Source organism: Oncorhynchus keta, chromosome 27 (genome assembly GCF_023373465.1).
Source record: "Oncorhynchus keta strain PuntledgeMale-10-30-2019 chromosome 27, Oket_V2, whole genome shotgun sequence".
Taxonomy (NCBI): domain Eukaryota; kingdom Metazoa; phylum Chordata; class Actinopteri; order Salmoniformes; family Salmonidae; genus Oncorhynchus; species Oncorhynchus keta.
In genome coordinates this window covers 3,257,940-3,282,886 of record NC_068447.1, presented here as the reverse complement: position 1 = coordinate 3,282,886, position 24,947 = coordinate 3,257,940, and the positions used below count along the sequence as shown (strand labels likewise).

At 48.3% G+C, this 24,947-nt stretch overlaps 1 protein-coding gene across 1 annotated transcript; it reads right to left on the bottom strand.

Annotated features, from left to right (window-relative positions):
- Positions 1 to 342: 342 nt before the first annotated feature.
- LOC127912346 (protein LKAAEAR1-like) lies at positions 343 to 21,771 on the bottom strand. The gene is made up of 4 exons (XM_052481272.1): positions 21,626 to 21,771; positions 20,999 to 21,360; positions 18,995 to 19,117; positions 343 to 669 (listed from the first exon to the last, which is right to left on the bottom strand). Exons 2-4 carry the CDS (start codon positions 21,344 to 21,346, stop codon positions 610 to 612), a joined length of 531 nt encoding a protein of 176 aa, XP_052337232.1. The 5' UTR covers positions 21,347 to 21,360; positions 21,626 to 21,771; the 3' UTR covers positions 343 to 609.
- Between the last annotated feature and the right edge of the window lie 3,176 nt (positions 21,772 to 24,947).

Below are 24,947 nucleotides of genomic sequence, written 5' to 3'. Positions count from 1 at the left end.
TGTGCCATCACAGCAGCAAGATGTGTGACCTGTTGCCACGAGAAAATGGCAACCAGTGAAGAACAAACACCATTGTAAATACAACCCATATTTATGCTTATTTATTTTCCCTTGTGTTCTTTAACCATTTGTACATTGTTACAACACTGTATATATATATATATATATATATATATATAATATGACATTTGTAATGTCTTTATTGTTTTGAAACTTCTGTATGTGTAATGTTTACTGTTAATTTTTATTGTTTATTTCACTTTATATATTATCTACCTCACTTGCTTTGGCAATTTAACACATGTTTCCCCTGCCAATAAAGCCCCTTGAATTGAATTGAGAGAGAGAGAGAGAGAGAGAGAGAGAGAGAGAGAGAGAGAGAGAGAGAGAGAGAGAGAGAGAGAGAGAGAGAGAGAGAGAGAGAGAGAGACTTTTGAAACGGTAAGAAAATGTACAGTAGAGTTTCTATGAAGCCAGAGCAGTGGAATAGACAGTTCCCTTTTTGTTACAAAAAGGACGGTTACAAAGCAGGAGGACGGTTACAAAGCAGGAGGACGGTTACAAAGCAGGAGGACGGTTACAAAGCAGGAGGACGGCAGGTCTCGACTCTCAACGGCGGGTTATCGTCAATCCTTTCTCGTCGTCCAGGATCTCCTCGACTCGCTTTCTCTGTGTAGAGACAAAAATAATATGAAGATGGGAAGAACTACCAGGCAGAGAGAGAAAGAGAGAGAGAGAAAGAAAGAGAGAGTGAGTGAGAGGTACAGGCAGGGAGAGCGAGAGACACAGCGGGAGAGAGAGGTAGAGAGAAGAGATGGAGAACGAAAGAGCAAGACTTGAGGAAGAGAATCATCTTTCGAGATCAACATCTGTCTGACAACAGCTGATAATCAGCTGAGGGGATAATATAATAATAATAATAATAATAATATATGTCATTTAGCAGACGCTTTTATCCAAAGCGACTTACAGTCATGTGTGCATACATTCTACGTATGGGTGGTCCCGGGGATTGAACCCACTACCCTGGCGTTACAAGCGCCATGCTCTACCAACTGAGCTACAGAAGGACCACAGGGATGCACTGCGCCAAACCAAAAATCAACAGGAAAGATAGAGAGAGAGAGAGAGAGAGAGAATGAGAGAGAGAGAGAGAGGGGGAGCGAGAGAGAATATATATATATATATAGAGAGAGAGAGAGAGAGAGAGAGAGAGAGAGGGAGAGAGAGAGAGAGAGAGAGAGAGAGAGAGAGAGAGAGAGAGAGAGAGAGAGAGAGAGGGAGAGAGAGAGAGAGAGAATGAGAGAGAGTGAGAGAGAGAGAGAGAGAATGAGAGAGAGAGAGAGAGAGAGAGAGAGGGGGGAGCGAGAGAGAATATATATATATATATATATATATATATATATATATATATATAGAGAGAGAGAGAGAAAGAGAGAGAGAGAATGAGAGAGGGAGAGAGAGAGAGGGAGAGAGAGAGAGCGAGAGAATGAGAGAGGGAGAGAGAGAATGAGAGAAGGAGAGAGAGAGAGAGAATGAGAGAGGGAGAGAGCGAGAGAATGCGAGAGGGAGAGAGAGAGGGAGAATGAGAGAGGGAGAGGGAGAGAGAATGAGAGAGGAGAGAGAGAATGAGAGAGAGAGAGAGAGAGAGAGAGAGAGAGAATGAGAGAGGGAGAGGGAGAGAGAGAATGAGAGAGGGAGAGAGAGCGAGAGAATGAGAGAGGGAGAGGGAGAGAGAGAATGAGAGAGGGAGAGAGCGAGAGAATGAGAGAGGGAGGGAGAGAGAGAATGAGAGAGGGAGAGGGAGAGAGAATGAGAGAGGGAGAGAGAGAATGAGAGAGGGAGAGAGAGAGAGAGAATGAGAGAGGGAGAGAGAGAGAGAGAGAATGAGAGAGGGAGAGGGAGAGAGAGAATGAGAGAGGGAGAGGGAGAGAGAGAATGAGAGAGGGAGAGGGAGAGAGCGAGACGGCGGACAACCCTTAATGATGAGTTCGTAGTGCTCAAAACATCCTGCCACACAGGCTTCTCTGGCCTTGTTGTCATAGTATCCCCATTCCCCTCTCCTCCTCCCCATTCCCCTCTCCTCCTCCCCATTTCCCTCTCCTGCTCCCCCTCTCCTCCTCCCCATTCCCCTCTCCTCCTCCCCATTCCCCTCTCCTCCTCCCCCTCTCCTCCTCCACATCCCCCTCTCATCTCTCCAAATCAAATGTATTCATGAAACCCTTTTTAGATCAGTATTTATGAAACCCTTTTTTTTACAAGTGCTTACACAGAAACACAGCCTAAAATCCCAGAGAGCAAGCAATGCAGAAGCACAGTTGGCTAGGAATAACCCCCTAAAAAGGCAGGAACCTAGGAAGAAACCAGGCTCTCCTCCTCCTTCCACACAGGACTTGCTGTCACAGAACTCCTCTCTCTCTCTCTCTCTCTCTCTCTCTCTCTCTCTCAAGCTGCTTTATTGGCATGAAAAACATTGTGTCAATATTGCCAAAGCAACAATGTGTACAATATACATTGTAACAAAATTATAAATGATAGCAAATAATAATATAAAATGGTAGTAAATAGTAATACAAAATTAAATACAAAAATCGTAACAGTCAATAGTAGAAATGTGATAAATATAAAATCAAATTATGGAAAATGAAACTATAACTAACTTATAACTAAATAACTGTCATCTTCTTCTTTATATCAGTACTACAACTACAATCATCATTACTACGACGACTACTACCATCACTAAACTGTTATCACTACCATTACCAACCATATTTAGAATGATAAACATTAATAATTATAGTCATAACAATAATAGTAATAATAAGTAAGTTACTGTTTACTATGCAGATGTTATTATTCAGTGTCCCTCAGGCTATGGCAGGCAGATACATATTTGGCTGCAAGAGGAGCCATTGCTCCTTCACCCATGAGTATTCTTAGTTTTTCCTCTGGGTTCAATTTGTAAAAATGTGGAATATATGTAGTCATTTCTGTGAATAATGAATCTCTTTGTGAGGAATATTTATCACGGTAAAGCAGAAAGTGCATCTCTGAGTCTCTACCTCCCCTGTCGTGCAGTGACCACAAACACGCTCCTCTTTGGGTAGCCATGTCTTTTTATGTCTGCCGGTTTCTATTGCCAATCGGTGGTCACTCAGCCTGTACTTGGTAAGGATCTGTCTCTGCTTCGTATCTCTGACTGAGTAGAGATAATCAGCCAGTTCATATTCTCTGTTTAGGGTCAGATAGCAATTTAGTCGGCTTTGGGATTTTGTTTCGTTTTTCCAGTATTGTAAATATGATTCCTTTGATTGGTTCATGATTTTGCTTATTGGAATTCTTTCTTTTGAAGCAGTGCTGGTGTCAGCTTGGTTGGTGAGGTCCAACACCAGCTGACTGAGAGGGCTTGTTTCTGGGCTCAGCTTGGTTGGTGAGGTCCAACACCAGCTGACTGAGAGGACTCGTTTCTGGGCTCAGCTTGGTTGGTGAGGTCCAACACCAGCTGACTGAGAGGACTCGTTTCTGGGCTCAGCTTGGTTGGTGAGGTCCAACACCAGCTGACTGAGAGGACTCGTTTCTGGGCTCAGCTTGGTTGGTGAGGTCCAACACCAGCTGACTGAGAGGACTCGTTTCTGGGCTCAGCTTGGTTGGTGAGGTCCAACACCAGCTGACTGAGAGGACTCGTTTCTGGGCTCAGCTTGGTTGGTGAGGTCCAACACCAGCTGACTGAGAGGACTCGTTTCTGGGCTCAGCTTGGTTGGTGAGGTCCAACACCAGCTGACTGAGAGGGCTTGTTTCTGGGCTCAGCTTGGTTAGTGGGGTCCAACACCAGCTGACTGAGAGGACTCGTTTCTGGGCTCAGCTTGGTTAGTGGGGTCCAACACCAGCTGACTGAGAGGACTCGTTTCTGGGCTCAGCTTGGTTAGTGGGGTCCAACACCAGCTGACTGAGGGCTCGTTTCTGGGCTCAGCTTGGTTGGTGAGGTCCAACACCAGCTGACTGAGAGGGCTTGTTTCTGGGCTCAGCTTGGTTGGTGAGGTCCAACACCAGCTGACTGAGAGGGCTGGTTTCTGGGCTCAGCTTGGTTAGTGGGGTCCAACACCAGCTGACTGAGAGGACTTGTTTCTGGGCTCAGCTTGGTTAGTGGGGTCCAACACCAGCTGACTGAGAGGACTCGTTTCTGGGCTCAGCTTGGTTAGTGGGGTCCAACACCAGCTGACTGAGGGCTCGTTTCTGGGCTCAGCTTGGTTGGTGAGGTCCAACACCAGCTGACTGAGAGGGCTTGTTTCTGGGCTCAGCTTGGTTGGTGAGGTCCAACACCAGCTGACTGAGAGGACTCATTTCTGGGCTCAGCTTGGTTGGTGAGGTCCAACACCAGCTGACTGAGAGGACTCGTTTCTGGGCTCAGCTTGGTTGGTGAGGTCCAACACCAGCTGACTGAGAGGGCTTGTTTCTGGGCTCAGCTTGGTTAGTGGGGTCCAACACCAGCTGACTGAGAGGACTCGTTTCTGGGCTCAGCTTGGTTAGTGGGGTCCAACACCAGCTGACTGAGAGGACTCGTTTCTGGGCTCAGCTTGGTTGGTGAGGTCCAACACCAGCTGACTGAGAGGACTCGTTTCTGGGCTCAGCTTGGTTGGTGAGGTCCAACACCAGCTGACTGAGAGGACTCGTTTCTGGGCTCAGCTTGGTTGGTGAGGTCCAACACCAGCTGACTGAGAGGACTCGTTTCTGGGCTCAGCTTGGTTGGTGAGGTCCAACACCAGCTGACTGAGAGGACTCGTTTCTGGGCTCAGCTTGGTTGGTGAGGTCCAACACCAGCTGACTGAGAGGGCTTGTTTCTGGGCTCAGCTTGGTTAGTGGGGTCCAACACCAGCTGACTGAGAGGACTCGTTTCTGGGCTCAGCTTGGTTAGTGGGGTCCAACACCAGCTGACTGAGAGGACTCGTTTCTGGGCTCAGCTTGGTTAGTGGGGTCCAACACCAGCTGACTGAGGGCTCGTTTCTGGGCTCAGCTTGGTTGGTGAGGTCCAACACCAGCTGACTGAGAGGGCTTGTTTCTGGGCTCAGCTTGGTTGGTGAGGTCCAACACCAGCTGACTGAGAGGGCTTGTTTCTGGGCTCAGCTTGGTTAGTGGGGTCCAACACCAGCTGACTGAGAGGACTTGTTTCTGGGCTCAGCTTGGTTAGTGGGGTCCAACACCAGCTGACTGAGAGGACTCGTTTCTGGGCTCAGCTTGGTTAGTGGGGTCCAACACCAGCTGACTGAGGGCTCGTTTCTGGGCTCAGCTTGGTTGGTGAGGTCCAACACCAGCTGACTGAGAGGGCTTGTTTCTGGGCTCAGCTTGGTTGGTGAGGTCCAACACCAGCTGACTGAGAGGACTCGTTTCTGGGCTCAGCTTGGTTGGTGAGGTCCAACACCAGCTGACTGAGAGGACTCGTTTCTGGGCTCAGCTTGGTTGGTGAGGTCCAACACCAGCTGACTGAGAGGGCTTGTTTCTGGGCTCAGCTTGGTTAGTGGGGTCCAACACCAGCTGACTGAGAGGACTCGTTTCTGGGCTCAGCTTGGTTAGTGGGGTCCAACACCAGCTGACTGAGAGGACTCGTTTCTGGGCTCAGCTTGGTTAGTGGGGTCCAACACCAGCTGACTGAGAGGGCTTGTTTCTGGGCTCAGCTTGGTTAGTGGGGTCCAACACCAGCTGACTGAGAGGGCTTGTTTCTGGGCTCAGCTCTTGGGCTTGAAGTGCTTTAAATTGCAGACTCGAATTTGGACTTGAATTTAGATGTAGCCAAAATTTTAATGATCTTTTCTGTATCTTCATTATTACTGGAAAACGGCCCAATTCTGCCCTACATGCATTAGTTGGTGTATTTCTCTGGACTTGTAGGATTTTCCGACAGAAGTCTGCATGTAGGGCTTCAATTGGATGTTCGTCCCACATTTTAAAATCCAGTTTATTGAGTGGTCCCCAAACCTCACTTCCATAAAGAGCTATTGGTAGGATTACACTGTCAAATATTTTAGTCCAAATTTTAATTGGGATGTTGATTTTGAATAATTTCATTTAATCTCTCTCTCTCTCCCCTCGTCTCCTCTCTCCTCTCCCCTCAAAGAATAGTTAAACACGTCCACACATACCCACACAGGCACCCTCCCCACACATAAACACTAGTTTGGGTACCAGTCTCTGTAACATTCCACTCCATGTACTTTGTGTCAAATGCCATTTTTCTTCTACGGAGTGTAATAGCTCAATAGAGAGACTGGCAAACCACGCACGCACGCACGCACGCACGCACGCACGCACACGCACACACACACACACACACACACACACACACACGGCGAGGTCCACCTGTCTGTCGCTGTTCAATAACATATTTACATTTTCTGAAGTGCCTCGGCTCTGTCTGTGGAACAAATCATATTTATTCCCTTCCCTTCACCTGCTGAGATGACAGAGAGAGGAGGTGACAGAGAAAGGAAAGATAGAGAGAAGAGGTGACAGAGAAAGGAAAGACAGGGAAAGGAGAGACATATTTCCCTGACTCTCCTGTCTCTCCTTTCCCTGTCTCTCCTTTCCCTGTCTCTCCTTTCTCTGTCTCTCCTGTCTCTGTCTCTCCTTTCTCTGTCTCTCCTTTCTCTGTCTCTCCTTTCCCTGTCTCTCCTGTCTCTCCTTTCCCTGTCTCTCCTGTCTCTCCTTTCCCTGTCTCTCCTGTCTCTCCTTTCCCTGTCTCTCCTGTCTCTCCTTTCCCTGTCTCTCCTGTCTCTCCTTTCCCTGTCTCTCCTGTCTCTCCTTTCCCTGTCTCTACTTTCCCTGTCTCTACTTTCCCTGTCTCTCCTTTCCCTGTCTCTCCTTTCCCTGTCTCTAATTTCCCTGTCTCTCCTTTCCATGTCTCTCCTTTCTCTGTCTCTCCTGTCTCTCCTTTCCCTGTCTCTCCTGTCTCTCCTTTCCCTGTCTCTACTTTCCCTGTCTCTCCTTTCCCTGTCTCTCCTGTCTCTCCTGTCTCTCCTTTCCCTGTCTCTCCTTTCCCTGTCTCTCCTTTCCCTGTCTCTCCTGTCTCTCCTTTCCCTGTCTCTCCTTTCCCTGTCTCTCCTTTCCCTGTCTCTCCTGTCTCTCCTTTCCCTTTCTCTCATGTCTCTCCTTTCCCTGTCTCTCCTGTCTTTACTTTCCCTGTCTCTCCTTTCCCCGTCTCTCCTTTCCCCGTCTCTCCTTTCCCTGTCTCTCCTTTCTCTGTCTCTCCTTTCTCTGTCTCTCCTGTCTCTCCTTTCCCTGTCTCTCCTGTCTCTCCTTTCCCTGTCTCTACTTTCCCTGTCTCTCCTTTCCCTGTCTCTCCTTTCCCTGTCTCTCCTGTCTCTCCTGTCTCTCCTGTCTCTCCTTTCCCTGTCTCTCCTGTCTCTCCTTTCCCTGTCTCTCCTTTCCCTGTCTCTCCTGTCTCTCCTGTCTCTCCTTTCCCTGTCTCTCCTGTCTCTCCTTTCCCTGTCTCTCCTTTCCCTGTCTCTCCTGTCTCTCCTTTCCCTGTCTCTCCTTTCTCTCCTTTCCCTGTCTCTCCTTTCCCTGTCTCTCCTGTCTCTCCTTTCCCTGTCTCTCCTTTCCCTGTCTCTCCTTTCCCTGTCTCTCCTTTCCCTGTCTCTCCTGTCTCTCCTGTCTCTCCTTTCCCTGTCTCTCCTGTCTCTCCTTTCCCTGTCTCTACTTTCCCTGTCTCTCCTTTCCCCGTCTCTCCTTTCCCCGTCTCTCCTTTCCCTGTCTCTCCTTTCTCTGTCTCTCCTGTCTCTCCTTTCCCTGTCTCTCCTGTCTCTCCTTTCCCTGTCTCTACTTTCCCTGTCTCTCCTTTCCCTGTCTCTCCTTTCCCTGTCTCTCCTGTCTCTCCTGTCTCTCCTGTCTCTCCTTTCCCTGTCTCTCCTGTCTCTCCTTTCCCTGTCTCTCCTTTCCCTGTCTCTCCTGTCTCTCCTGTCTCTCCTTTCCCTGTCTCTCCTGTCTCTCCTTTCCCTGTCTCTCCTTTCCCTGTCTCTCCTGTCTCTCCTTTCCCTGTCTCTCCTTTCCCTGTCTCTCCTTTCCCTGTCTCTCCTTTCCCTGTCTCTCCTGTCTCTCCTGTCTCTCCTGTCTCTCCTTTCCCTGTCTCTCCTGTCTCTCCTTTCCCTGTCTCTACTTTCCCTGTCTCTCCTTTCCCTGTCTCTCCTTTCTCTGTCTCTCCTGTCTCTCCTTTCCCTGTCTCTCCTGTCTCTCCTTTCCCTGTCTCTACTTTCCCTGTCTCTCCTTTCCCTGTCTCTCCTTTCCCTGTCTCTCCTGTCTCTCCTGTCTCTCCTGTCTCTCCTTTCCCTGTCTCTCCTGTCTCTCCTTTCCCTGTCTCTCCTTTCCCTGTCTCTCCTGTCTCTCCTGTCTCTCCTTTCCCTGTCTCTCCTTTCTCTCCTTTCCCTGTCTCTCCTTTCCCTGTCTCTCCTGTCTCTCCTTTCCCTGTCTCTCCTTTCCCTGTCTCTCCTTTCCCTGTCTCTCCTTTCCCTGTCTCTCCTGTCTCTCCTGTCTCTCCTTTCCCTGTCTCTCCTGTCTCTCCTTTCCCTGTCTCTACTTTCCCTGTCTCTCCTTTCCCTGTCTCTCCTTTACCTGTCTCTCCTTTCCCTGTCTCTCCTTTCCCTGTCTCTCCTTTCCCTGTCTCTACTTTCCCTGTCTCTCCTTTCCCTGTCTCTCCTTTCCCTGTCTCTCCTTTCCCTGTCTCTACGTTCTCTGTCTCTCCTGTCTCTCCTTTCCCTGTCTCTCCTTTCCCTGTCTCTCCTTTCCCTGTCTCTACTTTCCCTGTCTCTCCTTTCCCTGTCTCTCCTTTCCCTGTCTCTCCTTTCCCTGTCTCTCCTTTCCCTGTCTCTCTTTCCCTGTCTCTCCTGTCTCTCCTTTCTCTGTCTCTCCTTTCCCCGTCTCTCCTTTCCCCGTCTCTCCTTTCCCTGTCTCTCCTTTCCCTGTCTCTCCTGTCTCTCCTTTCTCTGTCTCTCCTGTCTCTCCTTTCCCTGTCTCTCCTGTCTCTCCTTTCCCTGTCTCTACTTTCCCTGTCTCTCCTGTCTCTCCTTTCCCTGTCTCTCTTTCCCTGTCTCTCCTTTCCCTGTCTCTCCTTTCCCTGTCTCTCCTGTCTCTCCTGTCTCTCCTTTCCCTGTCTCTCCTGTCTCTCCTTTCCCTGTCTCTCCTTTCCCTGTCTCTCCTTTCTCTCCTTTCCCTGTCTCTCCTTTCCCTGTCTCTCCTTTCCCTGTCTCTCCTGTCTCTCCTTTCCCTGTCTCTCCCTTTCCCTGTCTCTCCTGTCTCTCCTTTCCCTGTCTCTCACTTTCCCTGTCTCTCCTGTCTCTCCTTTCCCTGTCTCTCCTGTCTCTCCTTTCCCTGTCTCTACTTTCCCTGTCTCTCCTTTCCCTGTCTCTCCTGTCTCTCCTGTCTCTCCTCTCTCCTTTCCCTGTCTCTACTTTCTCTGTCTCTCCTTTCCCTGTCTCTCCTGTCTCTACTTTCCCTGTCTCTACTTTCCCTGTCTCTCCTTTCCCTGTCTCTCCTTTACCTGTCTCTCCTTTCCCTGTCTCTCCTTTCCCTGTCTCTACTTTCCCTGTCTCTCCTTTCCCTGTCTCTCCTTTCCCTGTCTCTCCTTTCCCTGTCTCTCCTTTCCCTGTCTCTACGTTCTCTGTCTCTCCTGTCTCTCCTTTCCCTGTTTCTCCTTTCCCTGTCTCTCCTTTCCCTGTCTCTCCTTTCCCTGTATCTCCTTTCCCTGTCTCTCCTTTCCCTGTCTCTCCTTTCCCTGTCTCTCCTTTCCCTGTCTCTCCTTTCCCTGTCTATCCTTTCCCTGTCTCTCCTTTCCCTGTCCCTCCTTTCCCTGTCTCTCCTGTCTCTCCTTTCCCTGTCTCTACTTTCCCTGTCTCTCCTTTCCCTGTCTCTCCTGTCTCTCTTTTCCCTGTCTCTCCTTTCCCTGTCTCTCCTTTCCCTGTCTCTCCTGTCTCTCCTTTCTCTGTCTCTCCTTTCTCTGTCTCTCCTTTCCCTGTCTCTACTTTCCCTGTCTCTCCTTTCCCTGTCTCTCCTTTCCCTGTCTCTCCTTTCCCTGTCTCTCCTTTCCCTGTCTCTCCTTTCCCTGTCTCTCCTGTCTCTCCTTTCTCTGTCTCTCCTTTCTCTGTCTCTCCTGTCTCTCCTTGCCCTGCCTCTCCTTTCCCTGTCTCTACTTTCCCTGTCTCTCCTTTCCCTGTCTCTCCTTTCCCTGTCTCTCCTTTCCCTGTCTCTCCTGTCTCTCCTTTCCCTGTCTCTCCTTTCCCTGTCTCTCCTTTCCCTGTCTCTCCTGTCTCTCCTTTCCCTGTCTCTCCTTTCCCTGTCTCTCCTTTCCCCGTCTCTCCTGTCTCTCCTTTCCCTGTCTCTCCTTTCCCTGTCTCTCCTTTCCCTGTCTCTCCTGTCTCTCCTTTCCCTGTCTCTCCTGTCTCTCCTGTCTCTCCTTTCCCTGTCTCTCCAGTCTCTCCTGTCTCTCCTTTCCCTGTCTCTCCTTTCCCTGTCTCTCCTTTCCCTGTCTCTACTTTCTCTCCTTTCCCTGTCTCTCCTTTCCCTGTCTCTCCTTTCCCTGTCTCTCCTGTCTCTCCTTTCCCTGTCTCTCCTTTCCCTGTCTCTCCTTTCCCTGTCTCTCCTTTCTCTGTCTCTCCTTTCTCTGTCTCTCCTTTCCCTGTCTCTACTTTCTCTCCGTCTCAACCCCCGTCCCTCCTCTCTCTCCATCTCAACCCCCCCCCCTCTCCTCTCTCTCCGTCTCACCCTCCGTCCCTCCTCTCTCTCTCTCTCCCTCTCTGTCTCACCCTCTGGCCCTCCTCTCTCTCTGTCTCACCCTCTGTCCCGCCTCTCTCTCTCTCTCTGTCTCACCCTCTGTCTCTCCTATCTATCTCTGTCTCACCCTCTGTCTGTCTCAACCCCTGTCCCTCCTCTCTCTCTGTCTCACCCCTGTCCCTCCTCTCTCTCTGTCTCACCCTCCGTCCCTCCTCTCTCTCTGTCTCACCCTCCGTCCCTCCTCTCTCTCTGTCTCACCCTCCGTCCCTCCTCTCTCTCTGTCTCACCCCCGTCCCTCCTCTCTCTCTGTCTCACCCTCCGTCCCTCCTCTCTCTCTGTCTCACCCTCCGTCCCTCCTCTCTCTCTCCATCTCAACCCCCGTCCCTCCTCTCTCTCTCCGTCTCATCCCCCGTCCCTCCTCTCTCTCTGTCTCACCCTCCGTCCCTCCTCTCTCTCTCCATCTCAACCCCCGTCCCTCCTCTCTCTCTCCGTCTTAACCCCCGTCCCTCCTCTCTCTCTCTGTCTCACCCCCGTCCCTCCTCTCTCTCTGTCTCACCCTCCGTCCCTCCTCTCTCTCTGTCTCACCCTCCGTCCCTCCTCTCTCTCCATCTCAACCCCCGTCCCTCTCTCTCTCCATCTCACCCTCCGTCCCTCCTCTCTCTCTCTCCATCTCACCTGCTGTCCCTCCCCTCTCTCTCCGTCTCACCCCCTGTCCCTCCTCTCTCTCTCCGTCTCAACCCCCGTCCCTCCTCTCTCTCTGTCTCACCCGCTGTCCCTCGTCTCTCTCTCTCTCTGTCTCACCCTCTGGCCCTCCTCTCTCTCTCTCTCTCTCTCTCTCTCTCTCTCTGTCTCACCCTCTGGCCCTCCTCTCTCTCTCTCTCTCTCTCTCTGTCTCACCCTCTGTCTCTCCTCTCTATCTCTGTCTCTCTCTCTCTCTGTCTCTCTCTCTCTCTGTCTCACCCTCTGGCCCTCCTCTCTCTCTGTCTCTCTCTCTCTCTCTCTCTCTGTCTCACCCTCCGGCCCTCCTCTCTCTCTCTCTCTCTGTCTCACCCTCTGTCTCTCCTCTCTATCTCTGTCTCACCCTCTGTCTCTCCTCTTTCTGTGTCTCACCCTCTGTCACTCCTCTTTCTGTGTCTCACCCTCTGTCCCTCCTTTCTCTTTGTCTCACCCTCTGTCTCTCTCCGTCCCTCCTCTCTCTCTCTCTCTCTCCGACTCACCCCGTCCCTCCTCTCTCTCTCTCCATCTCACCTTCTGTCCCTCCTCTCTCTCTGTCTCACCCTCCGTCCCTCCTCTCTCTCTCCGTCTCAACCCCCGTCCCTCCTCTCTCTCTCATCTCACCTTCTGTCCCACCTCTCTCTCTGTCTCACCCTCTGTCCCTCGTCTCTCTCTCCGTCTCAACCCCCGTCCCTCCTCTCTCTCTGTCTCACCCTCCGTCCCTCCTCTCTCTCTCCGTCTCAACCCCTGTCCCTCCTCTCTCTCTCTCCGTCTCAACCCCCGTCCCTCCTCTCTCTCTCCGTCTCACCTTCTGTCCCTCCTCTCTCTCTGTCTCACCTTCTGTCCCTCCTCTCTCTCCATCTTAACCCCCGTCCCTCCTCTCTCTCTCCGTCTCAACCCCTGTCCCTCCTCTCTCTCTCCGTCTCAACCCCCATCCCTCCTCTCTCTCTGTCTCACCCTCTGTCCCTCCTCTCTCTCTCCGTCTCAACCCCGTCCCTCCTCTCTCTCTCCATCTCAAACCCCGTCCCTCCTCTCTCTCTCCGTCTCAAACCCCATCCCTCCTCTCTCTCTGTCTCACCCTCCGTCCCTCCTCTCTCTCACCCTCCGTCCCTCCTCTCTCTCTGTCTCACCCTCCGTCCCTCCTCTCTCTCCGTCTCAACCCCCGTCCCTCCTCTCTCTCTGTCTCACCCTCCGTCCCTCCTCTCTCTCCGTCTCAACCCCCGTCCCTCCTCTCTCTCTCTCCATCTCACCTTCTGTCCCTCCTCTCTCTCTGTCTCACCCTCCGTCCCTCCTCTCTCTCCGACTCACCCCGTCCCTCCTCTCTCTCTCTCCATCTCACCTTCTGTCCCTCCTCTCTCTCTGTCTCACCCTCCGTCCCTCCTCTCTCTCTCCGTCTTAACCCCCGTCCCTCCTCTCTCTCTCCATCTCACCTTCTGTCCCTCCTCTCTCTCTGTCTCACCCTCCGTCCCTCCTCTCTCTCCGTCTCAACCCCTGTCCCTCCTCTCTCTCTCCATCTCAACCTCCGTCCCTCCTCTCTCTCTGTCTCACCCTCCGTCCCTCCTCTCTCTCTCCGTCTCAACCCCCGTCCCTCCTCTCTCTCTGTCTCACCCTCCGCCCCTCCTCTCTCTCTCCGTCTTAACCCCCATCCCTCCTCTCTCTCTCCATCTCACCTTCTGTCCCTCCTCTCTCTCTGTCTCACCCTCCGTCCCTCCTCTCTCTCTCAGTCTCAAACCCCGTCCCTCCTCTCTCTCTCCGTCTCAAACCCCATCCCTCCTCTCTCTCTCTGTCTCACCCTCCGTCCCTCCTCTCTCTCTGTCTCACCCTCCGTCCCTCCTCTCTCTCCGTCTCAACCCCCGTCCCTCCTCTCTCTGTCTCACCCTCCGTCCCTCTTCTCTCTCCGTCTCAACCCCCGTCCCTCCTCTCTCTCTGTCTCACCCTCCGTCCCTCCTCTCTCTCTCCGTCTTAACCCCCATCCCTCCTCTCTCTCTCCATCTCACCTTCTGTCCCTCCTCTCTCTCTGTCTCACCCTCCGTCCCTCCTCTCTCTCCATCTCACCCTCCGTCCCTCCTCTCTCTCCATCTCAACCCCCGTCCCTCCTCTCTCTCTGTCTCACCCTCCGTCCCTCCTCTCTCTCTCCGTCTCAACCCCCGTCCCTCCTCTCTCTCTGTCTCACCCTCCGTCCCTCCTCTCTCTCTCCATCTCAACCCCGTCCCTCCTCTCTCTCTGTCTCACCCTCCGTCCCTCCTCTCTCTCTCCGTCTTAACCCCCGTCCCTCCTCTCTCTCTCTCCATCTCACCTTCTGTCCCTCCTCTCTCTCTGTCTCACCCTCCGTCCCTCCTCTCTCTCTCCGTCTTAACCCCCGTCCCTCCTCTCTCTCTCCATCTCACCTTCTGTCCCTCCTCTCTCTCTGTCTCAACCCCGTCCCTCCTCTCTCTCTCCCCGTCTCAACCCGTCCCTCCTCTCTCTCTCCATCTCAACCCCCGTCCCTCCTCTCTCTCTCCGTCTCAACCCCCGTCCCTCCTCTCTCTCCGTCTCAACCCCATCCCTCCTCTCTCTCTGTCTCACCCTCCGTCCCTCCTCTCTCTCTGTCTCAACCCCCGTCCCTCCTCTCTCTCTGTCTCACCCTGCGTCCCTCCTCTCTCTCTGTCTCAACCCCCGTCCCTCCTCTCTCTCCGTCTCAAGCCCGTCCCTCCTCTCTCTCTCCATCTCACCTTCTGTCCCACCTCTCTCTCTGTCTCACCCTCTGTCTCTCCTGGTATTTACACCCCTGACAGAGGTGGAAGGCATTTGGTCGGTAGCATCAATAGTGTTGTCACTCATTAAAAAGACTGTCAACCCAGGTGTAGCCTCCAGAGTGCTGAGTGTATGTCTGTATATCACTTATCATATCAACACTGAGACAGAACAGAAATAACAAACATCACGAAAGGAAAATATAACTTGATGTAATCTTACCAGACAGACATGTGTACCTCAAATCATCGAAAAGACAAGACGAGGGAATTCATTTAAGAAATAGCATGTCAATCTAAGTAACATAATAACAAAGTGGCAATAAAAATGTGTCAGTTGAAGCCAGAGACATCTTTTTTCACTGGATATGTCTCAATCCATCCACCGATGTAAGACGTCTGCAAACGAATGGAAGCATGGAGGTGGTTCTCCGTTTTGGTATCCCATACAAACGAATGGAAGCATGGAGGTGGTTCTCCGTTTTGGTATCCCATACAAACGAATGGAAGCATGGAGGTGGTTCTCCGTTTTGGTATCCCATACAAACGAATGGAAGCATGGAGGTGGTTCTCCGTTTTGGTATCCCATACAAACGAATGGAAGCATGGAGGTGGTTCTCCGTTTTGGTATCCCATACAAACGAATGGAAGCATGGAGGTGGTTCTCCGTTTTGGTATCCCATACAAACGAATGGAAGCATGGAGGTGGTTCTCCGTTTTGGTAACCCATAAAAACGAATGGAAGCATGGAGGTGGTTCGCCGTTTTGGTAACCCATACAAACGAATGGAAGCATGGAGGTGGTTCTCCGTTTTGGTATCCCATACAAACGAATGGAAGCATGGAGGTGGTTCTCCGTTTTGGTAACCCATACAAACGAATGGAAGCATGGAGGTGGTTCTCCGTTTTGGTAACCCATACAAACGAATGGAAGCATGGAGGTGGTTCTCCGTTTTGGTAACCCATACAAACGAATGGAAGCATGGAGGTGGTTCTCCGTTTTGGTATCCCATACAAACGAATGGAAGCATGGAGGTGGTTCTCCGTTTTGGTAACCCATAAAAACGAATGGAAGCATGGAGGTGGTTCTCCATTTTGGTAACCCATACAAACGAATGGAAGCATGGAGGTGGTTCTCCGTTTTGGTAACCCATACAAAGAAATGGAAGCATGGAGGTAGTTCTCCGTTTTGGTAACCCATACAAACGAATGGAAGCATGGAGGTGGTTCTCCGTTTTGGTAACCCATACAAACGAATGGAAGCATGGAGGTGGTTCTCCGTTTTGGTAACCCATACAAACGAATGGAAGCATGGAGGTGGTTCTCCGTTTTGGTAACCCATACAAAGAAATGGAAGCATGGAGGTAGTTCTTCGTTTTGGTAACCCATAAAAACGAATGGAAGCATGGAGGTGGTTCTCCGTTTTGGTAACCCATAAAAACTAATGGAAGCATGGAGGTGGTTCTCCGTTTTGGTAACCCATACAAAGAAATGGAAGTATGGAGGTGGTTCTCCGTTTTGGTGACCCATACAAACAAATGGAAGCATGGAGGTAGTTCTTCGTTTTGGTGACCCATACAAACGAATGGAAGCATGGAGGTAGTTCTCCGTTTTGGTAACCCATACAAAGGAATGGAAGCATGGAGGTAGTTCTTCGTTTTGGTGACCCATACAAACGAATGGAAGCATGGAGGTAGTTTACTATTTTGATAACACATACAAAACAAATGGAAGCATGGAGGTAGTTTTGTGTCAACACAAATAAGGGGTTAAATATGTGTGCAAAGAAACTAAAATATGTCCTGATCTTTCATATATCTCCTAGATATAGGACAGACACTTCAACACCTTATTTCTTATTATCATTTTTTGGGACTGTCTTTTTTTGCCATATATGAATGTGTTTTTTAAATGTTTTTTTTTTCATTCCTAAATGGGTCCTAAAATACTCAATCAAATAGCAAAATGACCCATGGTATGACCATCTTTAAACAACTCCATATGTCAGTGTAGTACCCTCAACGGCTTAGACTGTCAGAGGTATTAAACACACAGAGGCTCCCTCCTGCAGCTCATAAACACACACACACACAGATACAAAGTAGAGGTCGACCGATTAATCGGAATGGTCGATTAATTATGGCAGATTTCAAGTTTTCATAACAATCGGTATTCTGTATTTTTATTCTTTATTATTATTATTATTATTCATTATTATTTCTTTATTTAACTAGGCAAGTCAGTTAATTAAGAACACGTTCTTATTTTCGATGACGGCCTAGGAACAGTGGGTTAACTGGTCTAGGAACAGTGGGTTAACTGGTCTAGGAACAGTGGTCTAGGAACAGGGGGTTAACTGGTCTAGGAACAGGGGGTTAACCGGTCTAGGAACAGTGGGTTAACTGGTCTAGGAACAGGGGGTTAACTGGCCTAGGAACAGGGGGTTAACTGGTCTAGGAACAGGGGGTTAACTGGTCTAGGAACAGGGGGTTAACTGGTCTAGGAACAGTGGGTTAACTGGCCTAGGAACAGGGGGTTAACTGGTCTAGGAACAGGGGGTTAACTGGTCTAGGAACAGGGGGTTAACTGGTCTAGGAACAGTGGGTTAACTGATCTAGGAACAGGGGGTTAACTGGCCTAGGAACAGGGGGTTAACTGGTCTAGGAACAGGGGGTTAACTGGTCTAGGAACAGTGGGTTAACTGGCCTAGGAACAGTGGGTTAACTGGCCTAGGAACAATGGGTTAACTGGCCTAGGAACAGTGGGTTAACTGGTCTAGGAACAGGGGGTTAACTGGTCTAGGAACAGGGGGTTAACTGGTCTAGGAACAGTGGGTTAACTGGTCTAGGAACAGTGGGTTAACTGGCCTAGGAACAGTGGGTTAACTGGTCTAGGAACAGTGGGTTAACTGGCCTAGGAACAGTGGGTTAACTGGTCTAGGAACAGTGAGTTAACTGGTCTAGGAACAGTGGGTTAACTGGTCTAGGAACAGTGGGTTAACTGCCTGTTCAGGGGCAGAACGACAGATTTTTACCTTGTCAGCTCGGGGATTTGAACTTGCAACCTTCCGGTTAGTAGTTCAATGCTCTAACCAGCTGCCTTACATTGCACTCCACGAGGAGCGGCAGGCTGACTACCTGTTACGCGAGGACAACAAGAAGCCAAGGTAAGTTGCTAGCTAGCATTAAACTTATCTTATAAAAAACAATCAATCTTAACATAATCACTAGTTAACTACACACGGTTGATGATATTACTAGTTTATCTAGCGTGTCCTGTGTTGTATATAATCGATGCGGTGCCTGTTAATTTTTCATCGAATCACAGCCTACTTGGCCAAACGGGTGATGATTTAGCACTGTCGTTGCACCAAACCTAACCATATCAATGCCTTTCTTTAAAATCAATACACAAGTATATATTTTTAAACCTGCATATTTAGTTAATATTGCCTTCTAACATGAATTTCTTATAACTTGGGAATTTCTGTCACGTCTCTTGCGTTTCGTGCGAGCAGTCAGGGTATATGCAGCAGTTTGAGCCGCCTGGCTCGTTGCGAACTGTGTGAAGTCCATTTATTCCTAACAAAGACCGTAATTAATTTGCCAGATTTGTACATAACTATGACATAACATTGAAGGTTGTACAATGTAACAGCAATATTTAGACTTAGAGATGCCATCCGTTAGATAAAATACAGAACGGTTCCGTATTTCACTGAAAGAATAAATGTTTTGTTTTTGAAATTATAGTTTCCGGATTCGACCATATTAAGGACCAAAGGCTCGTATATGTCTGTGTGTTATTATGTTATAATTAAGTCTATGATTTGATATTTGATAGAGCAGTCTGACTGAGCGGTGGTAGGCAGCAGCAGGCTCGTAAGCATTCATTCAAACAGCACTTTCGTGCGAATGCCAGCAGCTCATCGCAATGCTTGAAGCACAGCTCTGTTTATGACTTCTAGCATATCAACTCCCGAGGTTAGGCTGGTGTAAACGATGTGAAATGGCTAGCTAGTTAGCGGGGTGGTTAGTGGAGCTAGTTAGTTAGTGGAGTATACTGTTACACTGGCAATACTAAAGTGCCTATAAGAACATCCAATAGTCAAAGGTATAAGAAATACAAATGGTATAGAGGGAAATAGTCCTATAATTCCTATAATAACTACAACCTAAAACTTCTTACCTGGGAATATTGAAGACTCATGTTAAAAGGAACCACCAGCTTTCATATGTTCTCATGTTCTGAGCAAGGAACTGAAACGTTAGCTTTCTGACATGGCACATATTGCACTTTTACTTTCTTCTCCCAACACTTTGTTTTTGCATTATTTAAACCAAATTGAACATGTTTCATTATTTATTTGAGGCTAAATTGATTTTATTGATGTATTATATTAAGTTAAAATAAGTGTTAATTCAGTATTGTTGTAATTGTCATTATTACAAATAAATAAAACAAATTGTCCGATTGATGGGTATCGGCTTTTTTTGGTCCTCCAATAATCGGTTTCGGTATCGGTGTTGAAAAATCACAAATCGGTCAACCTCTAATATATTGATACACATAGATATACACACAGACACACACACAGATATACACACACATACACACACAGATACACACTTATTCCAGTCTGTGCTGCAAAACAGTCCTGTAGCGTAGCATTCACTTCATCTGTCCACTTCCATATTGAGCATCACACACACACACACTGTTTTATTTCCAAGGGAAAGGAGGGAGGGAGATACGGAGGGAAGAGGGTTGGGAGGGGGGGGCTGTTTAACCCACCTGCAGTTTGTCCAGACAATCGATGGTATTTATCTTGCTTTCCTCCGTTGGCAGCAGCAACTCAAGACGGACGGCGGTCTGGGCGCTGGACTGGCACGAAATCATTAGATTGATTTCCTGGGTCTGCATGGACGGATAGACGGATGGAGGGATGGATGGGTGGGGGGGGGGGGGGGGGATCGATGGAGGGAGATATGCACAAACAAGGAAACATAGTATTCAGGTCCATGGAGCAGAGACCTTGAAGTAATGTGGTTCAGGCCCCATGAGGCAGAGACCTTGAAGTAATGTGGTTCAGGCCCCATGAGGCAGAGACCGTGAAGTAATGTGGTTCAGGCCCCATGGAGCAGAGACCTTGAAGTAATGTGGTTCAGGCCCCATGAGGCAGAGACCTTGAAGTAATGTGGTTCAGGCCCCATGAGGCAGAGACCTTGAAGTAATATGGTTCAGGCCCCATGGAGCAGAGACCGTGAAGTAATGTGGTTCAGGCCCCATGAGGCAGAGACCTTGAAGTAATGTGGTTCAGGCCCCATGGAGCAGAGACCGTGAAGTAATGTGGTTCAGGCCCCATGGAGCAGAGACCTTGAAGTAATGTGGTTCAGGCCCCATGAGGCAGAGACCTTGAAGTAATGTGGTTCAGGCCCCATGAGGCAGAGACCGTGAAGTAATGTGGTTCAGGCCCCATGAGGCAGAGACCTTGAAGTATTGTGGTTCAGGCCCCATGGAGCAGAGACCTTGAAGTATTGTGGTTCAGGCCCCATGAGGCAGAGACCGTGAAGTAATATGGTTCAGGCCCCATGAGGCAGAGACCTTGAAGTAATGTGGTTCAGGCCCCATGAGGCAGAGACCTTGAAGTAATGTGGTTCAGGCCCCATGGAGCAGAGACCGTGAAGTATTGTGGTTCAGGCCCCATGGAGCAGAGACCTTTAAGTAATGTGGTTCAGGCCCCATGAGGCAGAGACCTTGAAGTAATGTGGTTCAGGCCCCATGAGGCAGAGACCTTGAAGTAATGTGGTTCAGGCCCCATGGAGCAGAGACCGTGAAGTATTGTGGTTCAGGCCCCATGGAGCAGAGACCGTGAAGTAATGTGGTTCAGGCCCCATGAGGCAGAGACCTTGAAGTATTGTGGTTCAGGCCCCATGGAGCAGAGACCTTGAAGTAATGTGGTTCAGGCCCCATGAGGCAGAGACCTTGAAGTAATGTGGTTCAGGCCCCATGAGGCAGAGACCTTGAAGTAATGTGGTTCAGGCCCCATGAGGCAGAGACCTTGAAGTATTGTGGTTCAGGCCCAGTAATTGACATCATAATGATTGATAATACCACTCTGATGAAGAGGGAGGGCAGAGGAAGTGTAAACAAACAATTAAAATAGAATAGGATAATAGGCTTACATGTTCCCCACATGAAACAACAGTGGATTTCTAGTAGGCTACATTCATTGTTATTGTGTGCAGAGGGGAATTATAGCCTAGCAAATGATCATGAAGCAGTTCAATTCATCTTAATTTAAAAATAAATAAATAAATACTATGTGAATATGATGACAAGAGGTGCTTCCCAAATTAGATTGATTTCCTCGGTCTGCACGGAGGGATGGATGGAGATATGCACAGACGGGGAAACATATTATTCAGACCTCATGGAGCGGAAGCCAATTATTAATGTGGTTCAGGCCCAGTAATTGACATCATAATTGAGAGGGATGGCAGAGGAAGAGGAAGAGGAAGAGAGAGAAAAAAATAGAAGACTATTTGACTTCTTACCACAGGAACTTCTAAAGTGGATTTAAAGGTAGGCTTGTTTTCACTGTGTGTGCAGTCAAAGCTCGACAAGAAGCAGTCACATCCATGTGAATTATTTAAAAACCTATGTGTGCATATGGAGACAGATGACATCCTATTCACTATCATTCTGTGTACGAGACAACTTTGATCAGGGGCCCATAGGAATATTGTCAAAATATTGTCAAAATAAGGGGCACTAATATATATATGATATCCGTACCCTCATACTCCGATACTGAAGTCTCATCTGCCGAACTCTGTTGCGGGCTTCCGCGGCCTTCAGCTGTCCTATGATCAGGTCTTGCCGTTTCTTCTCTTCCTCGTCCCTCTCGTCGCAGCGATGATGACCGACAGTTGTATGTCTCTTCCCCCCAGCGCCGGAAGACTCCCAGGCGGACACCCGCTGCCGAGACATCGCCATCCAGGTCTTCGCCTCTTTCGGCGGCTCCTCGTAGGCCAGGTACCGGGCCCGCTGCTGCGGACACATCCGCTTCACATCCTCTTTAGTCGCGCTCGATCTCCTCCGGTTGCCACAGGTGCTGAGCTTGTTGTCTCTTTTTGACGACATATCGATAGGCCTTCCTGGTTTCAAAATGAATAGGTATATCTTACCAAATACAACTTTGACAGGTTGTTAGCTACTTTTTGAAATGTTGCATATTTAAAAAAAAAAAAATTAAAAACAGCGAACTGTTGACACAGTAGCATAGTCAGTCAACAACAGTAGCAATCACAAAACTGCACTCAATGTCAAACATTTACCATCACGTAAATTCAGTAAAAAAAAACGGGAGATATACTAATTTCATCAACGCATTTCCAAGAAAAGTATTGAATGTTGTTCTACCTTTCAGAGAGAGAGAGAGAGAGAGAGAGATGGGGGGGTGATGAAGTTGAGATCACACACACGGCGCCATGTTGTTTACTGCCGTTGTCATAGAAGCACGCTGACCACTTCCGCATTGCGTGCAGCGTCGCTGCTGTGCGGAACTGGCGCCCAGTCGGACGCTGATATGGACTTTGGAAAATCAACATTTTTGTTGTTGTTGTTGCCATGAAAATATGATTTGATCTATTCGCTTTTCTTCGTGTGTCTGTTGTGTGAACGCACCTTTGGTGTGAAATTAGACTCGTTTTGTGTGTGTGTGTGTGTGTGTGTGTGTGTAACAGCGTGGAGGTGCATTCCGGTGTGGTGATGACTGATGGGTTTTCTCGGAACTGAATGATTTACTTTATGTAGCGGTTTATGATAACTAAAGTGGCAGGTTAGGATAATTAGCGAAACAGAAGAGGATAATTAGCGAAACAGAAGAGGATAATTAACATAGCAGGTTAGGATAATTAATGCAGCAAGTTAGGAGAATTAACATAACAGGTTAGGATAATTAATGCAGCAAGTTAGGAAAATTAACAGAGCAAGTTATGTAATTAACATAGCAGATTAGGATAATTAACATAGCAGTTTAGAATAATTAATTAACGCATCAGGTTAGGAAAATTAACATAACATGGTCGGGTATTTAGCATAGCAGATTAGGATAATTAACGTAGAAGGTTAGGATAACTAAGATAACAGGTTAGGAAAATTAACATAGCAGGTTAGGATAATTAACATAACAGTTAGGATAATTAACTTAACAGGTTAGGAAAATTAACATAACAGTTAGGATAATTAACGAAGCAGGTTAGGAGAATTAATATAGCAGGTTAGGATAATTTAAGTAGAAGGTTAGGCGAATTAAAGTAGCAGTTTAGGGAAATTAAAAAGGCAGGTTAAGATAATTAGGTTCGGAAAAGGGTTAGGATTAGGTTTTGCTTTAGCTAAAATTCTACAACTGTAAATAGACTGTAGAGGGGTAAGGTGACTATATACAGGTTCAGTACCATTTTAACAATGTGCAGGGATACTGGAGTGATGGAGGTAGATATGTATAGAGGTAAGGTGACTAGGCGTCAAGATACATGATAAACAGAGTAGCAGCAGCGTAAATGAAGATTGTATGTGTGTGTAGAGTCTGTAATGGAGAACATCATCGTGAGAGTCTCATCTTTCCATAGAGGGGACGCTACAGACAATTCTGTGAGAAGACCAATTTTCGGGAATGTCTCATGGTCTGACAAATACTGCTTTAGCTCTGTCACCTTTCAATGCAGACGCGGAAGGGTGATATTGGTGGATGTGGTGGATTCATCCATTGCAAAATAGGGAGATAAAAGTTTATCTTAAACCAACTTATTTTTATGGGGAATCTTTGTGTCACTGCATCATCGGATTGAGCTTGTTGTCATTGCAGGCAATCTCAACGCTGTGCATTACAGGGAAGACATCCTCCTCCCTCATGTTGGATCGGAGGGTGAGGACTAGGGCCATTCCCCTCATAAATTTTCCGCGAACTTCCACGTGTCTTGGTGGAAGAGTGGGGTAACATCTCACAGCAAGAACTGACAAATCTGGTGCAGTCCATGAGGAGGAGATGCACTGTAGTACTTAATGCAGCTGGTGGCCACACCAGATACTGACTGATACTTTTGATTTTGACCCCCCTTTTGTTCAGGGACACATTATTCCATTTCTTTTAGTCACATGTCTGTGGAACTTGTTCAGTTTATGTCTCAGTTGTTGAATCTTGTTATGTTCATACAAATATTTGCACATGTTAAGTTTGCTGAAAATAAACGCAGTTGACAGTGAGAGGACATTTCTTTTTTTGCTGAGTTTATATAGGGCTACTGTGTAGGTTCCAGCCCACATATATAGAGCTACTGTGTAGGATCCAGCCCACATATATAGAGCTACTGTGTAGGTTCCAGCCCACATATATAGAGCTACTGTGTAGGTTCCAGCCCACATATATAGAGGTACTGTGTAGGTTCCAGCCCACATATATAGAGCTACTGTGTAGGTTCCAGCCCACATATATAGAGCTACTGTGTAGGTTCCAGCCCACATATATAGAGCTACTGTGTAGTTTCCAGCCCACATATATAGAGCTACTGTGTAGGTTCCAGCCCACATATATAGAGCTACTGTGTAGGTTCCAGCCCACATATATAGAGCTACTGTGTAGTTTCCAGCCCACATATATAGAGCTACTGTGTAGGTTCCAGCCCACATATATAGAGCTACTGTGTAGGTTCCAGCCCACATATATAGAGCTACTGTGTAGGTTCCAGCCCACATATATAGAGCTACTGTGTAGGTTCCAGACCACATATATAGAGCTACTGTGTAGGTTCCAGCCCACATATATAGAGCTACTGTGTAGGTTCCAGACCACATATATAGAGCTACTGTGTAGGTTCCAGACCACATATATAGGGCTACTGTTTAGTGTTATGGTTGTGTTAATTCGAATCTGGTATCAGAACAAAATGCAAATTAACCATCGATTGTATACTATAACTTCTTTATTATGTAAGCAATGAATGGTAAATGCCATTTTGGTATATACGGGTTCACTGTAACACCACGCAGGACAGTACAGAGAACTGACTAGTTCCTGACAAAGTTCTTCTAATATACTCTGACAGAAGTAGTTCCCGCTTCTGAGCCTATCAGAGTAGAGACTGGGCGTGGTTTAGACTCACTCAGCCTATCGTTGGCACACACAGGCTGGTCCCAGCCCCCAGGCGCTCCCGTTGGCAGGTGTAGTTGTTGCTGGGCAGAATATCTTATGAGCCCACGCCTCTGTTTCCCGTTATTGCCAAGTTTGAGTTTTTAACTAAATACAGTCTTTTGTTTGCGACACTACGTTCTGTATGTTTCCCCCACAACTCATGATAACTGCCAACACCCAAGGTTAGCCACAGCCTTTCCGCTAGTCACACGTTATGTTGCAAAATGCTACTTCCAGCACACACAGACACCCTCATGATAGGCCAAGCATATTTCCAACCCTCACAGTAGGTTCCAGCCCACACCTTTCTGGCAAAATAAACTCAATCCCCCGATTGACATTATGTAGTTAGACATTTTAAACATGGACAGTCCAGGGATATTTTATCTCTGATCCTAATATGAAGAGAGCACACCAGAAACTGTTGACAACATAAATAGGAAACTAATAAAACAATAATGGTAGGCTATACCACATGTCAAACTCATTCCACGGAAGGCTGAGTGTACTTGATTGATGAATTAATAAGGCTACTAATTAGTAAGCAACTAC